Raw genomic sequence first — 16,730 nt, 5'->3', positions numbered from 1 at the left:
TTGTGAAACTTGGAGGAGGGTTGATCTAAGGAATGCTGTTCCAATAGAACAACACCCCTACAGGCTTAATCCTCTCAAAGAAGCACATGTTCAGAAGGAAGTGGATGAGATGTGCCAAGAAAACATCATTGAGCTGATTCAAAGCGAGTGGAGTTCACCAATTGTATTGGTTCCCAAACCTGATGGTACTTGACAATTCTGCATAGATTATCAGAAGGTCAACCCTGTGATCGATACCCAATCGGACTCATACCCAATTCCACGGCTGGAGGATTGTGTGGAAACAAGTGGACAAGCCACTTCCATCATCAAGTTGAACACAACTTCACGGTTACTGCCAATTAGCTTTGTTGGAGAGAGCAAAAGAGGTTTTGGGTTTTGTAACCCCAGATGGGCGATATCGATTTAAAGTAATGCCCTTTGGAATGAAAAGTGCATCAGCCACTTTTCAAAGACTAATGAACAGAATTGCTGCAGGATTGACTAATTGTGCTGTCGACACAGATGAATCATAGAGTCCCTTACAGTGTGGAAACAGGCCATTGGCCCAACAAGTCCACACCAACCCTCTGAAGAGTAACCCACCCTGATCCATTCCTCTACCCTGTTACTCTACATTTCCCCTGACTAATGCACATAACCTACACACCCCTGAACACTATGGGGCAGTGTCCCATAACACATTCACCTAACTGGCACATCTCTGGACTGTGAGAGGAAACGGGAGCACCCGGAGGAAACCCACGCAGACACGGGGAGAATGCGCAACTTCCACACACAGTCATCCAAGGCTGGAATTGAACCCGGATCCCTGGTGCTGTGAGGCAGCAGTGCTAACCACTGAGCCATGGTGCTGTCAACAAGATAACATTGTGATCTTTAGTCATTTGTGCAACGATCACATGGCACATTTGGCAGAACTCTTTGAGAGACTGTGGAAGACAAAGTTGGTTATAAATTTAGCAAAAACCGAATTTGTGAAGGTGGAAGTGACATCCTTAAGACACAATCTTTCAATATGGGCAGGTGACACCGAGGATCATGAAGAAGATGACCATCGAGGAATTCCCTCGAAGAAGGAAGTGTTCTGATTTTTGGGACTGAGTGAATTCTACAGGAAATTTCTACCAAACTTTAGTAACGTAGTGGCATCACTGACGGATTTGTTAAAAACGAGCGTGAAATTTTGTTGGATAGAACAATGCCGGGACGCATTTGAGAATTTAAGAGCCATGTTAACCCCTGCACCAGTTTTAGCCAAGGCAAATTTCTTGAAACTCTTTAAAGTCACCATTGATGCAAGTGATGTATGGGTTGGAGCTGTGTTGTTACGGGAGAATGAATGTGGAATCGAAAGGCTAATCAGTTACTTTTCCAAAAAACTCATTATAAGACCATAAGATATAGGAGTGGAAGTAAGGCCATTCAGCCCATCGAGTCTACTCCGCCATTCAATCATGGCTGATGGGCATTTCAACTCCACTTACCCGCATTCTCCCCGTAGCCCTTAATTCCTCGAGACATCAAGTCATTATCCACCAGAGAGAAATGGTTTGGTCAGCATTGACTAGTTTGTGCTGAAGGGCCTGTCTTCATGCTGTAGACTTCTATGACTCTCTAACTCCAAAATATTCAACCATTGATAAAGAGCTGTTGAGTTTGGTACTGGCCTTACAACATCCTAATGTTTATATTGGAGTGGTGCTGGAAAAGCACAGCCAGTTAGGCAGCATCCGAGGAGCAGGAAAATCAACCTGTCGGGCAAAAGCCCTTCATCAGGAATAGAGGCAGGGTGCCTGCAGAGTGGAGAGATAAATGAGAGGAGGGTGGGGGTGGGGAGAAAGTAGCATAGAGTACAATAGGTGAATGGGGGTGGGGATGGAGGTGACAGGTCAGGGAGGAGGGTAGAGTGGATAGGTGGGAAGGAAGATAGGATGGTAGGACAGGTCATGGGGATGGTGCTGAGCTGGAAGGTTGGAACTGGGGTGAGGTGGGGGAAGGGGACATGAGGAAACTGGTGAAATCCACATTGATGCCCGGGGGTTGAAGTGTTCCGAGGCGGAAGATGAGGCGTTCTTCCTCCAGGAGTCTGGTGGTGAGGGAGCGGTGGTGAAGGAGGCCCAGGACCTCCATGTCCTCGGCAGAGTGGGAGGGGGAGTTGAAATGTTGGGCCACGGGGCAGTGTGGTTGATTGGTGCGGGTGTCTTGGAGATGTTCCCTAAAGCGCTCTGCTAGGAGGCAACAGATACAATAAATGATGTTAGTGGATGTGCAGGTGATCCTAACGTTTATGTTACAGACAATGTATCATTGACGATTGTGTACACTGATTATAAGCCTGAGATATTTTTGGAAAGATTTAAAGACAAGAACACCAGACTATTTTGTTGGTGTCTTCTGTTATAAGCATTTAATTTACAGATTGCAGGACGTGAAAATGTTATTCCAGATGCATTATCACGGGTTTCAAAGAAAAATGTGTACATAAGACAGAAACAGTCGTGTTCAACTTACATCTGTTTACAGAATTACTATGAAATGTGTAACTTTAGATTAATGACCTTTGGATCTAGTAATAATGGCATTAAGATTTAGAAAAAACAATAAAGCCATCTTTTTATCGTAACAGTTCTTTTTTTCTGAAGGAGAAAGGTGTTGTGAAGTTGGGTAGAGTGTTTGTAGATTGGAAGGCAGGATGGGGGATTCTTGGTCCCTTTAAAAAGATGTTTTTTTTTTGTTTCCCCCATGCTTAGCAACTTAAAATGACTGTCTGTGGGTGGCAGCTTGTCTGTTGGCAGGTCTTCAAATTGGAACATTTTTATCAAATGATTATACTGTTTGCAGGGAAAGCAGCCTTTTTACCAAGGCAACAGGTTTTTAAATTTAGACAATCAATTTATACCAGGCACTTGGAAACTAAGGAGGACCAATTAAGTATAAATCTGATGGCTTTGACAATCCAATTGTAAAGAAATTAATTGGTCATCAAAGGTATGCAAGAAGAGGGGATTTGAAAGTCAGCAGACAGTAAGCTGTCACCTGACGAGGTTAGTGCTCTCAGAGTAACCATTGTCTGACGAAAGTTTCAGCAGTGCTCTTAGCTAATATTCCCGACACCAGAATCTGGCAGAGAGAAGCGTTCCTGAAGGAAGATCAGCAGAAAAGACACAAACAGATCCAGAAAACATAACGTGGCTATAATGTTGAGAGAGTAAATTCTATTGCTTTGTTATGTAAACGGAATTTGCATTGAATTGGAACAGCATGACATTAGAATTTTGTTTTCTTCAGAAATAGTTAGTTGTTAGAGGGGGAATTGTTTGATTTGTTTGTGATTCTGTTAATTTGTTCACTGATGGAGTTAGATAAATAAACCATAACTTGTGGATTATTGACTGAGTGAAAAGATTTAATTTCATTTAACCACCCCTTTATAACAGACTGTGGGGGTGAGAGGTAGGTTATACCCTTGTCACAGTTCTTTATCAGATTACGATGTTAAGACAGAACCAAAGTACATGTTCAATCCTTATGTCATTTCTTTGTTCGTCATTATAACCTCCTGACTGTAGGAGATTTGCTCTTGGCTAATCTTTACGTATTTATGGAAGTTTTTACTGCTAGTTCCTATGTTCCTCACAATTCTCTCCAATATTTAAATATCCCCCTCCTGAATAAACCTTTTACCTTTTTTTACTGAATTCTGAAATGCTCCCAATCCTCGGCTTACTGCTTTTTTCTGGCAACTTTAAGCTTCCTCTTCGGATATAATACTAACCCTGATTTCTTTCGGAAGCCCTGGTGGAGACTGCTTCCTTTTGTTTTGATCCAGACTGAAATGAGTTAATTAAATTGTAAGTCACGCACCTCTTTAAATATGATCCATTGCCTAACCACAATCAACCCCTTTTATAGAACCAGAGAAATGATACTCCACAGAAGGATGCCATTTGGCCCATCTTGTCCATACCAACCCAAAGACACCCAGGTGCCCTTTCTAATCCCAACTTCCTGCAGGTGACCCACAGCCCTGCAGCTCCCAGCACTTGCAGCAGATCCAGGTCCTTTCTCATAGAGTTTAAGGTCTCTGCCTCCACCATGAACCCAGGCAGTGAATTCCAGACACCCACCACCCTCTGCGTAAAAAGGCTTTTCCTCATGTCCCTCTAACCCTTCTGCCACATCGCCTGATCCTGTGACCCCTGGCTTTTGAATTCTCTGCCCAGGGAACCAGATCCCTCCTGTCTGCTCTATCACTGTCCCTCACAATGTTGTAAGATTCCCCAATCTATCTGTGCCAATCTGTGTCTCATACCCTCTTAGTTCCATTTACAGTCAGTTCTACTATAACGCACATTTCTTCAAAACAAATTAACTTTGAAGAATTTAGCCTGTTTTATGTCGAACGTGAACTTTCCTTGCCAGTATTGGCGATAACGTGATTCCGGCCCCATTAGTTTAAAATGGCGGGACTATTGCGTGATTTTCTTAACACGAGGTTGCTCAAGAACAGTTATCGCGTCAAATCAGAATCAACAGTATTTCGATTCAGGACTCTTCATTTAGGGCTCAACTTCTTCATTCTCCATCACTCCCCAGACATAAAGAAGTAAACAAATAGAGTGATGTGTCACCATTTTAATGATTAATTTACTGGAATAGCCTGGTTGGAGGTTTGAGCTGCATGCCAGATTCAGGGACAGGACGAGACTTGCTGAGGGGACACGCTGGTCAAAGCAGGGATGTTCCAGGGAGAGACAGGAGACCCAATCAGCTTCACAGCTAACCTCTGACCAATAGATCACTGAAAGAGTAACTGAGCTGGTCACGTGACATCATGGCAAAAATCGACGTACCAACACCATCAACCATCCACATTGCCAAGGTTCCAGAATCTTCCAGGCCAGATTTCCTGCACTGGAAAGTCACATTAATTCAAGAACCCCTTGCATGAGCAGTAGGAGACCATTCACCCAATCGTGTTTATTCCAATCACATCGATCGTCCCTATGTTAGCGCCTGCATTGTCTCCTTGTCTCATAACATCCTTACTCAACAGAAATCAAACAATCTCCAACAGAATTTGAAGTGTTCAATTGTCCCGCTGTCCCCCAGGCCTCTGCAGGGGGAGAATGTTCCAGATTTCTGACTGCCCATTGTGTGACCTCACTGGGAATGAGATGTTAGACACCCTGTTGAGATCACTCCTTAAACTGCTCTCGTTAGGGGATTACCAGCAGAGATGGTCAATCCCAGGCCTCGTTATTTTAACCGAGAGAACTGCGGACGCTGTAATTCAGAAACAAGAAGTTGCCGGAAAAGCTCAGTTCTGAGGACATGAAATGTTTTCCCTTCACTGATGCTGCCAGACCTGCTGAGCTTTTCCAGCAATATCTTCTTCTGTTTCTGGTTTATTAACCTTTACTCTCAATCTTTTCACCTCAATCTCTCCTTCATTCCACTGGAAACTGGAGAGATGGGGATGGCTACACGTTTCCAAACACAAAGGGTCTGATAGAGTCCAACCTGAGGGATAGACCCTCAGTAATGGAAGTACTGATGTCCCTGTAATGGGGGTCTGTGTGGAAAGATCTCTCTCTAATGGGATTCCTGATGGAGAGCTCTCTCTATAATGGGGTCTCGATGGAGAGATCGCCCTGTAATTTTTTTTAGATTACTTACAGTGCAGAAACAGGCCCTTCAGCCCATCAAGTCCACACTGACGTGCCGAAGTGCAACCCACCCAGATCCATTCCCTTACATTAACCCCTTCACCTGACACTACAGGCAATTTAGCATAGCCAGTTCACCTAATCTGCATATTTTTGGAGTGTGGGAGGAAACCCACACAGACACGGGGAGAATGTGCAAACTCCACACAGAGTTGCCTGAGGCAAGAATTGAACCTGTGTCTCTGGTGCTGTGAGGCAGCAATGCTAACCACTGTGCCACCGTGCCACCCATGTAATGGGGTCTCGATGGAGAGATCTCTCTGTAATGGGATTCCTGATGGAGAGATCTCCCTGTAATGGGATTCCTGATGGAGAGTTCTCTCTGTAATGGGATTCCTGATGGAGAGATCTCTCTGTAATGGGATTCCTGATGGAGAGATCTCTCTGTAATGGGAGTCCCAATGTAGCCACTCAATTCAGGCAGGGGCATTCTTCTTCAGGGAAACTTTGTGCCCTGTATCGGGAATGCACAGGAATAAGAATCTTTAAAAGCTCCCACCAACTCCTTCACCATGGAAACATGTTCCCATGGTAGCCATTCCACTTGGCAATGCAATGAGGAAGCTGACGAACTGGTCTTGGACATCAACCAATGAGAGGGCTGGTCAAGATGGCTGCCATGCCAACAGGCTCCACCTGCCCTGAGATGTCCAACTTATCAGCAAAGGTACAATGTTGACCAACCCTGGTGTCCCTGAGAAAGTGAGAACCTGGATTTGGGATTGGAAGCCATGTCAAGGAACCTCCCCATAGAAACTTAGTAGCTAACCTTCCTCCAATGGAATAGGTTTGACATTTACTTCAACTCACCACTGCTGAACTGTGACCCCCTGTTTTGACCTGTGACCTGCAAATGGATCTTTGACGAAGGAGCAGCTCCAGAGAACTTTGAAAATAACAGAAAAGACTCATTTCATTGAAGCTTTTCATTTGCCCTCATCAGGACAATTCACAAGAATACCAAAGCAAAACGGGAACAACATTTTTAGACTGAATAAAGAGTGTACTGATTGGTTGGCAAGTAGATAGTCATTGGACGAGGATCGGTATTAGTCATAGAGTCATAGAGATGTACAGCATGGAAACAGACCCTTCAGTCCAACCCGTCCATGCTGACCAGATATCCCAACCCAATCTAGTTCCACCTGCCAGCACCCAGCCCATATCCCTCCAAACCCTTCCTATTCATATACCCATCCAAATGCCTCTTAAATGTTGCAATTGTACCAGCCTCCACCACATCCTCTGGCAGCTCATTCCATACACGTACCACCCTCTGTGTGAAAAACTTGCCCCTTAGGTCCTTTTTATATCTTTCCCCCCTCACCCTAAACCTACGCTCTCTAGTTCTGGACTCCCCCACCCCAGGGAAAAGACTTTGCCTATTTATCCTATCCATGCCCCTCAGGATTTTGTAAACCTCTATAAGGTCATCCCTCAATCCAGTCCATTTGCTCCAAACAGTCAACATGCCACTCTGCAAAGTATTATTTTCACATGGCATTGGTATTCTCGCAAATTGTCCTGATGAGTGGAACGTTCAAAGTTTTGAAAAACTGTATCTTTTTTTCAGCAATATGCAAGTTTGGTAACGACCAAACAACTGATTATAAATAACAGCAAAATAAATATAAAAAATACAAGTAAATCTGTAAACAGCTATAAAAACAATTCCGGGGGAGGGTGCAGTGTAGCTAAGGGTGGAGGATTTATCTTCACCGTGATGGATTGGCTAACTCCCTGAGGCCTCAGTAATCCTTGTATGGACAAACAAAGAGGATGGAGGGATTCCTGTCCCATCCTTTGACAGCAGGTGAATGTGACGGTAACCTGGAAAACAAAGGAAACCTCATCCTTAATCTCTTTAACACTCCTCTTTCACCCTCCCACTCGGTCTCCCTCCTCCCTCTCCCCCACCATCCTTCCCCACCTCGATCTACTTTTGATCGAGTGTTCCTGGGATGGCCAGTGCTTGATGGCCATGGTCAGTGCTCAGGAATGGGAGGCCTTGTCTCACTGCCACACCCTCCAGGGCAAATAAGGGATGGGCAATAAAGACCAGCCTGGCATGAGTTGCTCACACCTTGTGAATCGATTCGAAGCACACACAGGTAGAAACATCCTGGCTCTTAAAAGGAAGTGGTGGTATTGACTGGAATCTTCCCAAAGCTCCCTAGATTCTGATAAGGTCCCGATGGGTTGGAAAAGCACATCTCAGTTCCATAAAGGAGGGAGACTGAAAATGGGCAACTTCACGGCAGTCAGTGTAAACCCTGATGTGGAGGTGACCGTGTTAGACTGGGATTGGACAAGGTCAGAAGTCACATGACACCAGGTTATAGTCTGACAAATTTAATTGAAATCACAAGTTTTCAGAGCGCTGCCCTTCTCTACCTGACTTCACCTGGTAAAGGAGCAGCGTTTGTGATTTCAAATGTACCTGTTGGACTATAATCTGGCGTTGTGTGACTTTGAGCTTAAACTCTGTCACTGGGAAAATACTGGAATCCATTAATAAAGATGTAGTAACAGGGCATTTAGAAAATCATAACGCAATGTGTTTGTGAAAGGTAAGTTGTGCTCAACTAATGTAAAGAGCTTATCAAGATATAACAAGGTGGGTGAGTCAAGAGGAACCAGTAACTGTGATTATTTAGATTAGCAAAAGGGCTTTCAATAAGGTGTCACATAAAAGGTTACTACAAGGAAACAAGATAATGGTGATATATCAACATGCATAGAAGATCAGCTAAAGAGCATTGTGCAAAGTTTGAGTCAATTTGAGTCAGGTTAACAAATTAACCAGTGGAATACAGCACTGGGACTTGAACTCCATCTGAAAGGAGGGACTGAATGTATTGTAGCCAAAAGATAAATAAACTGTAAGGATAACACAAAGAGTTTTCAAAGCGACAAGCTCATAAGAAACAACAGTAGACCATTCGGCCCCTTGAACACTCTGCTATTCAATAGGATCATGGCTGATCTGACGTTCCACATGTCCACTTCCCTGCCCTTTCCCAGTAACCCTTGATTCCCCGACTGATCAAGGATCTCTCCATCTCCGCCTTCCATATACAGAAGGACTCTGCCTCCACAGCTCTCTGTGGTAAGGAGTTCCAAAGACTCCCAACCCTCTGAGAGAAGAAATTCCTCCTCATCTCAGTCTTAAATTGGTGCTCCTTTACCCTGAGGCTGGTTCTGGACTCTCCCATGAGGGGAAACACCCTCTCAGCATTGACCCTGTCAAGCCCTTTCAGAATCCGATATGTTTCAATGAGATCATAGAACATAGAACATAGAACATAGAAGGATACAGCGCAGTACAGGCCCTTCGGCCCTCGATGTTGCGCCGACCGAATCCTACCTAACCTATACTAGCCCAATAACTTCCAAATGCCTATCCAATGCCCGCTTAAATGACCATAAAGAAGGAGAGTTCACCACTGATACGGGCAGGGCATTCCATGAACTCACAACCCGCTGTGTGAAGAATCTACCCCTAACCTCTGTCCTATACCTACCACCCCTTAATTTAAAGCTATGTCCCCTAGTAACACCTGACTCCATTAGCGGTAAAAATCACCTCTCATTCTTCTAACCTTCGGTGAGTAGAGTCCCAACCCTATTTAACCTTTGCTCATGAGACAAGCCCTCCATCCCAGGGATCATCTCAGTGAACTTTCTCTGAGCTGCCTCCAATAAAATGACATTTTTCCTTAAATAAGGGACCAAGCCTGCTCACAGTGCTCCTGATGTGGTCTCCCCATCACCTTGTACAGTTTGCAGTAAAACTTCCCTACTCTTATACCCCAACTCCCCTGAAATAAGGGCCAACATTCCATGAGCCCTTCCTGATTACCTGCTATCCCTGTGTTCTAGCTTCCTGTGTTTCATGTCCAAGTCCCCCCTAAATCCCTTTGTCTTGCAGCTTTCTGCAGCTTCCCTCCAATTCATAGTTTCATATTAATAGAAGCAGGAGTAGGCCATTTGGCCCATCGAGCCTGGTCCATCATTCATTAAGATCATGGCTGATCTATCCATCGTCCCAGCTCCTCTGACCTGCATTATCCCCATAACCCTTCATTCCACTAACATGCAAAAACCCATCCAACTGTGTCTTGAATGAAGCTGTCTCTACTGCTTCCTTGGGCAGAGAATTCCATAGATTCCCTACTCTCTGGGAAAGCAGTGCCTTCTCATCTCTGTCCTGAATCTACTCCCCTAATCTTGAGGCCAGGTCCCCATGAAAACAACTTGCCTCCCTCTACCTTATCTATTCCTTTGATAATTTTATATATTTCTATAAGATCCCCTCTCAAACTTCTAAATTCTAGCAAGTACAGTCCCAGGTGGATCAACTTCCCCTTATAGGGTAACCCCCTCATCCCTGGAATCAACCTGGTGACCCTCCTCTGCACTACCTCCAAAGTCAGTGTATCCCTCCTCAAGTAAGGAGACCAGAACTGTGCACAGGCCTCACCAACACCTTGTACAATTGCAGCAGAATCCCTAATCTTAAATTCAATCCCTCTAGCAGTGAAAGCCAATATTCCATTTGCCTTCCTGATTACCTGTTGCACCTGCAAATCAACTTGCAGCAATTCATGTATGAGCACTCCTAAGTCCCTCTGCACGACATCATGCTGCAATCTTTCACCATTTAAATAATACTGACCCCACTATTTTTACTTCCAGAGTGGATAACCTCACATTTACCAACATTGTACTCCATCTGCCAGACCCTTGCTCACTCGCTGAGCTACCTAATTCTCTCCACAGACCCCCCACACCCTCTGCAAAGTTTGCCTTTCTGCTCAATTTAGTGTCATCAGCAAAATTGGATACGTTACACTCAGTCTCCCCTTCCAAACCATTTACGTACACCATGAACAGTTAAATGTTATTTAAATAATATTCTGTAATTTTCTTTACTCAGCGAGTCGTGAGTTCATGGAATGCCCTGCCAGTAGCAGTGGTGGACTCTCCCTCTTTATGGGCATTTAAACGGGCATTGGATAGGCATATGGAGGATAGTGGGCTAGTGTAGGTTAGGTGGGCTTGGATCGGTGCAACATCGAGGGCCGAAGGGCCTGTACTGCGCTGTATGTCTCTATGTTCTATGTTCTTCCTTCCAAAATGAACAACTTCACATTTTCCCACATTATGCTCCATTGGCAGAAACTGGGAGCAACTCAGGAGACGCAGCAGAGATTCATCCCGAGGAAAAGGAAGGGTGGTCCGGGGTGGGAGAATGAGGCAGTCATGGCTGACTAGGGAAGTCAGGGATAGTATAACAACAAAAGGGAAAGCATATAACGTAGGAAAGAACAGTCAGGACTGCAGATGCTGGAGATCAGGGTCGGGAGTGTGGTGCTGGAAAAGCACAGCAGGTCAGGCAGCATCCGAGGAGCAGGAGAGTCGATGTTTTGGGTAAAAGCCCTTCATCAGGAATGAGGCTGGGAGCCGAGGGAGTGGAGAGATAAATGGGAGGGGGGTGGGGCTAAGGGGGAAGGGAGCTGAGAGTGTGACAGGTGGATGGAGGTGGGGGTAAAGGTGATAGGTCAGAGAGGAGGGTGGAGTGGATAGGTGGGAAGGGAGATGGACAGTTAGGACAGGTCATGGGGACAGTGCTGAGCTGGAAGTTTGGAACTAGGGTGAGGTGGGGGAAGGGGAAATGAGGAAACTGGTGAAGTCCACATTGATGCCCTGGGGTTGAAGTGTTCCGAGGGGGAAGATGAGGCGTTCTTCCTCCAGGTGTCTGACAGTGAGGGGGTGGTGGTGGGGTTGATTGGTGCGGGTGTCCCAGTGATGTTCCCTGAAGTGGTCTGTGAGAAGGCGTCCTGTCTCCCCAGTGTAGAGGAGAGCGCATTGTAATTTAGTCACTGGTGATAGTGGTGGGGGCTGCAAAGACAGTTCCCCTCCCCCTCCCCTTCCCCCTCCCCCTCCCCCTCCCAACCCCCAGCCCAGTGCAGTATTTCCAACAAGGGGCACAGTTTCAGAATAAGACCAGGATAAGGAGGAATTTCCGCTCTCAGCGGTTCATTGATCTTTCGAACTCATTCCCTCAGAGAGCACTGAAGGCTGATTGACAAAGTGTTTGATTAAAGAGGAAATCAAAGCTGATGTGGGTGGGGTGGGGTGGGGTGGGGGGGTGGGGTGGGTGGGGTGGGGTGGGGTGGGGTGGGGGGTGGGGTGGGTGGGGTGGGGTGGGAGGCAGAGAGGAAAGTAGGGTTTCGAAGAGCTTTATTAAATCAGTCCTGATCCTACAGGATGGAGGGGCAGGTTGGAGGGGCTGAGTGGCTGCTTTTTCCTTTGTTCTTAATCTTTGCCGAGAGCGTAAGAAGGCCCAAGGGCAATGAGGCGATTATTTAATGTCAGTAAAGGGTTAAGAGGCAGCTGGCTCACCTTCCTTGATGGTGGTGAAGGGTAACGTGTACTGACCCACAAAATCGTTCTTCGAAGCCAGGTCATAATCTTCAACCACGAATCGTACCAGAGCGAGATCGGGGACGTGAACAATAAAACTCAGAGTCTCGTACCACACTGGGTTAAAACCTGGAGCAAACAGGAAATGAGAATGTGGTGACTGTGAGACAGAAAGCCTACACAATTCAGGCTCTGACTGCACCGAAGGAGGCCATTGGGCCCATTGTTCCTATACTAGCTCTTTGAAAGAGCTCTCAAATTAATCCCCCTCTTTCTGCTTCCTCGGTTTACTCCTTCTCCAACCTCCTGCAAATTTAGTTTTTTTTTGTGATAAACATAAGAGCTAGGAGCAGGAGTAGGCCGTCTCTGGCCCCTCGAGCCTGTTCACCACTCAATAAGATCATGGCTGATCTTTTCATGGACTTAGCTCCACTTACCCACCCTCTCACCGTATCCCTTAGTTCCTTTACTGTTCAAAACCTTGGCTTTAAAAACCTCTACTGAAGTAACGTCAACTCCTTCACTGGGTAGGGAACTGCACAGATTCACAACCCTCTGGGTGAAGAGGTTCCTTCTCAATTCAGACCTAAATCTGCTCCCCCTAATCTTGAGGCCATGATCTCCTGTCCTAGCCTCACCCGCCAGTGGAAACATCCTCTATCTTTCTATCTTATCTATTCCTTTCATAATTTTATATGTTTCTATAAGATCCCTCCCCTCATTCTTCTGAATTCCAACAAATATAATCCCAGTCTACTCAGTCTCTCCTCATAAGCCAACCCCATCAACTTGGGGACCAACCTGGTGAACCTCCTCTGCACCCCTTCCAGTGCCAGGACATCCTTTCTCAAGTGAGGAGATCAAAATTACACAGTTCTCCAGGTGTGGCCTCACCAGCACCCTGTCCACCTGCAGCCAGGTGAATTGGCCATGCTAAAAATTGCCCGTAGTGTTAGGTAAGGGGTAAATGTAGGGGTATGGGTGGGTTGCGCTTCGGCGGGTTGGTGTGGACTTGTTGGGCCGAAGGGCCTGTTTCCACACTGTAAGTAATCTAATCTAACATAACCTCCCTGCTTTTAAACTCAATCCCTTTAGCAATGAAGGACAACATTCCATTTGCCTTCCTAATTACCTGTTGTACCTGCAGACCGACCCTCTGTGATTCATGCACAAGGGCACCCAGGTCCCTCTGCACAGCAGCACGCTGCTTTTTTTTTAACCATTCAAGAACCTTTTGCTACTGAGGAGGCCAGAAACCAGGACCCACTCAGACTTACACAGACTCAAACCCAGTGTTAGAAAGAATGCTTCATATTTAATCATTTTTGTGGGCTTGCGTTTGAAGGATTATGGAGATACTTGGATTCTAACCCACTTGTAGGAAAACCTCAGACTGGTGTAAGACTGGGTTTTCTGGTTATCTCATTTGGTCAGGTTTGAATATTCTGAAGGAGGAAAGCCTGCTACAGGACAAGCTGCCCAGCTCAGAGCTCAGGGCAAAACCTGGAGTGACTGAATACATTTCTCTCAATGTTATATTTCCTGAGCAAGCTGTGTCTGCCAATGCAGCACAGAATACCATGTGTGATTATTTACTACGTTACTTAGCTCTGTGATCTGTCTGTATTACTCACAAGACAAAGCTTTTCACTGTGCCTCGGGGCACGAGACAATAAGTTCAATTCAATTCCATTCAATTATCATGTGTACGAATACCAGACTGAGAGATTTTGGGATAGTCTACATCTTATCCCTTTATCCTTTTAAGCATCATCTCCATTGGCCAGAAAGAGTTTTTCTAGAATGTGAATTTCTGAACTGTTTCCTCCTTTTGCCTGAGGTGTATGTGTGTTTGTTCGTACATGCACTGCGGATTATTTAGAAGCATTTATATTTTCACATTACAAACTGTGTGTTAACCAATTCTGTACTTATTTTGTATTCTGTTTTCTTTTGTTTGTGTTTCATTCGGTAATCTTGCAAATAAATTCTGTTTTGTTTAAAACTAAGTGCTTGGGCCAACTGTATCACTCCTGGAATATCCACTTTACACCTGCTTTAACCAACCAGCAAGGTCAGGATCCAGGCTACTTTCCTGAAATGCTTTGAAGGGAGGTCCATGTGGTGTGAGCAGATGATAGCACACTCTCTCCCAAATCATTGGGAACACTCACTCTCTCACACACATACTAACACACTCTCACACTGACGCACACGCTAACACAGACACTAACACACTCTCACACTAACACACACGCTAACACACTCTCACACAGATGCACACACTAACACACTCTCACACTGACCCACACACTAACGCACTCTCACACTAACATACACTAACACACTCTCACACTGACATGCACACTACTACACTCTCACACTGATGCACACACAAACACACACACTGACACACTCACACTAATACACTCTCATACTCACACACACACATTAACACTCTCACACTAACACACTCTCATACTCACACACTAACACGCTGTCACACTAACACACTCTCATTTTCACACACTAACACTGTCACACTAACACACACACACAAACACACTCATACACACACACACTGTTACACTAACATGCACACTAACACACTCATTCTCAAACACACAAATACGCACACTAATGCACTCTCATACTCACACACTAACACTGTCACTCTAACACACACTCATACTCACACTGTCACACTAACATGCACACTGACAGACTCTCAAAACTCAACACACTAATACGCACACTAACATTCTCACACACTAACACACTGTCACACTAACACGCACTATGGCACTCTCATACTCATACACTAACACAGTCACAATAACACACACACTAACACACTCATACACTAACACACTGTTACACTAACACACACTAACATCCTGTCACACTTAAACACACACATTAACACTCTCATACTCACACTCTGACACACTGTGACACCAGCACACCCACACTAATACACTCTCACACTAACACACACACCAAAACCCTCACACAGCAACCCACTCTCACATTTACACTCACACACAGACATCCACACTCACACGCACAAACTCACATACACATGCACTCTCTCGTACACACACTCACATACTCTCTCACTCACATGCACTCACACGTATGAATACACACTCTGTCACGCACAGACACACACATTCCCATTCACTCTCATGTGCTCCAGATCCACTTATATAAATCACCGAGTCAGACACCACAAAAACAAACCCTTCAGTCCAACCCATCCATACTGACCACTTTTCCTAAGTTAAACTAGTCCCATTTTCCTGCATTTGGCCTATATCCAACACAACCTTTTTTATCCATCTACCCATCCAGATGCTTTTTAAATGTTGTAATTGTACCAGCCTCCACCACTTCCTCTGGCAGCTCATTCCATACACGTACCACCCTCTGTGTGAAAAAGTTGCCCCTTAGGTCTCTTTTATATCTTTCCCCTCTCACCCTAAACCTATGCCCTCTAGTTCTGGACTCCCCAACCCCAGGGAAAAGACTTTGTCTATTTACCCTATCCATGCCCCTCATAATTTTATAAACATCGATAAGGTCACCCCTCAGCCTCTGATGCTCCAGGGAAAACAGCCCCAGCCTGTTCAGCCTCTCCCTGTAGCTCAGACCCTCCTGTCGCTGGTAAAAAGTGTTTTGCAACCTCCCCAGTTTGGTAATCACCCTCCATACTCTCACAGTCAAATACTCACTTTCTTCCTCTCTTACTCTCAATCCCTCACACCTTCATTTGTACTCGTTCTGCCTCTACCTCTCTCACATTCTCTGTCTCATTCTCTCCATCTCATTCTCCGTCTTTCCCTTTGTTTCTCACTCACTCTCTCTTCCCAGGAGGTGGGGTGTGGGGGATGGGTGTGAGGGAAGGGGATGTGGGGGGTGTGAGGGTAGTGTGAGCTAATGGGGGAACTCGGTGGGGGCGATGGGAATGCGAACAGAGGAATAGGGAGAGGGTGGGTGTGGAGGATGGAGGAGACAGATGGGGACATGGGGATGGGGGGGGGGGCAATGATCTGGGGGTGGGAGGGGTGGGTGCTCATACCGTTATTGTCGATGTACCGTGTCTCCTGTTTCACGGTGTCCATGGCCACTCCATGGATCTCCACTCGCACCAATGGATCCACGATCGATCCCTCCTTGCTATTGGCCACCTTCGGTAACTGCTGTCCACTGATCACCTAGAGAGAGAGAGAGAGAGGGAGAGAGAGAGAGAGAGGAGGAGAGAGAGAGAGAGAGAGAGAGGAGGAGAGAGAGAGAGAGAGAGGAGGAGAGAGAGAGAGAGAGAGAGAGGAGGAGAGAGAGAGAGAGAGTGGGAGAGGGTGGGGGGGAGAGAGAGAGAGAGGGGGAGAGAGAGAGAGAGAGAGAGAGAGGGAGAGAGAGGGAGAGAGAGGGAGAGGGTGTGGAGGGGGAGAGAGAGAGAGAGTATGGGGGGGAGAGAGAGAGGGTGTGGAGGGGGAGAGAGAGAGGGGGGTGGGGGGAGAGAGAGAGGGTGGGGGGAGAGAGAGAGGGTGGGGGGGAGAGAGAGGGTGG

General features: G+C 45.9%; 1 protein-coding gene across 2 annotated transcripts in view; it reads right to left on the bottom strand.

Annotated features, from left to right (window-relative positions):
* Window positions 1–7,355: 7,355 nt before the first annotated feature.
* The window catches only part of LOC132817373 (1-phosphatidylinositol 4,5-bisphosphate phosphodiesterase delta-4-like), a 101,699-nt gene continuing 92,324 nt past the window's right edge, over window positions 7,356–16,730 (bottom strand). For both annotated transcript variants that reach the window (XM_060827788.1, XM_060827787.1), the window contains exons 14-16: window positions 16,243–16,378; window positions 12,141–12,290; window positions 7,356–7,562 (exon numbers count right to left, since the gene is read on the bottom strand). In XM_060827788.1, the coding sequence (XP_060683771.1) occupies window positions 7,465–7,562; window positions 12,141–12,290; window positions 16,243–16,378 (384 nt within the window). In that variant the 3' untranslated portion in view covers window positions 7,356–7,464. The remainder of the gene's footprint in view (window positions 7,563–12,140; window positions 12,291–16,242; window positions 16,379–16,730) is intronic.

The sequence above is a fragment of the Hemiscyllium ocellatum genome, chromosome 7, assembly GCF_020745735.1.
Source record: "Hemiscyllium ocellatum isolate sHemOce1 chromosome 7, sHemOce1.pat.X.cur, whole genome shotgun sequence".
Taxonomy (NCBI): domain Eukaryota; kingdom Metazoa; phylum Chordata; class Chondrichthyes; order Orectolobiformes; family Hemiscylliidae; genus Hemiscyllium; species Hemiscyllium ocellatum.
The sequence above is the reverse complement of the archived record's forward strand: the minus strand, read 5'-3'. Positions and strand labels throughout refer to the sequence as shown.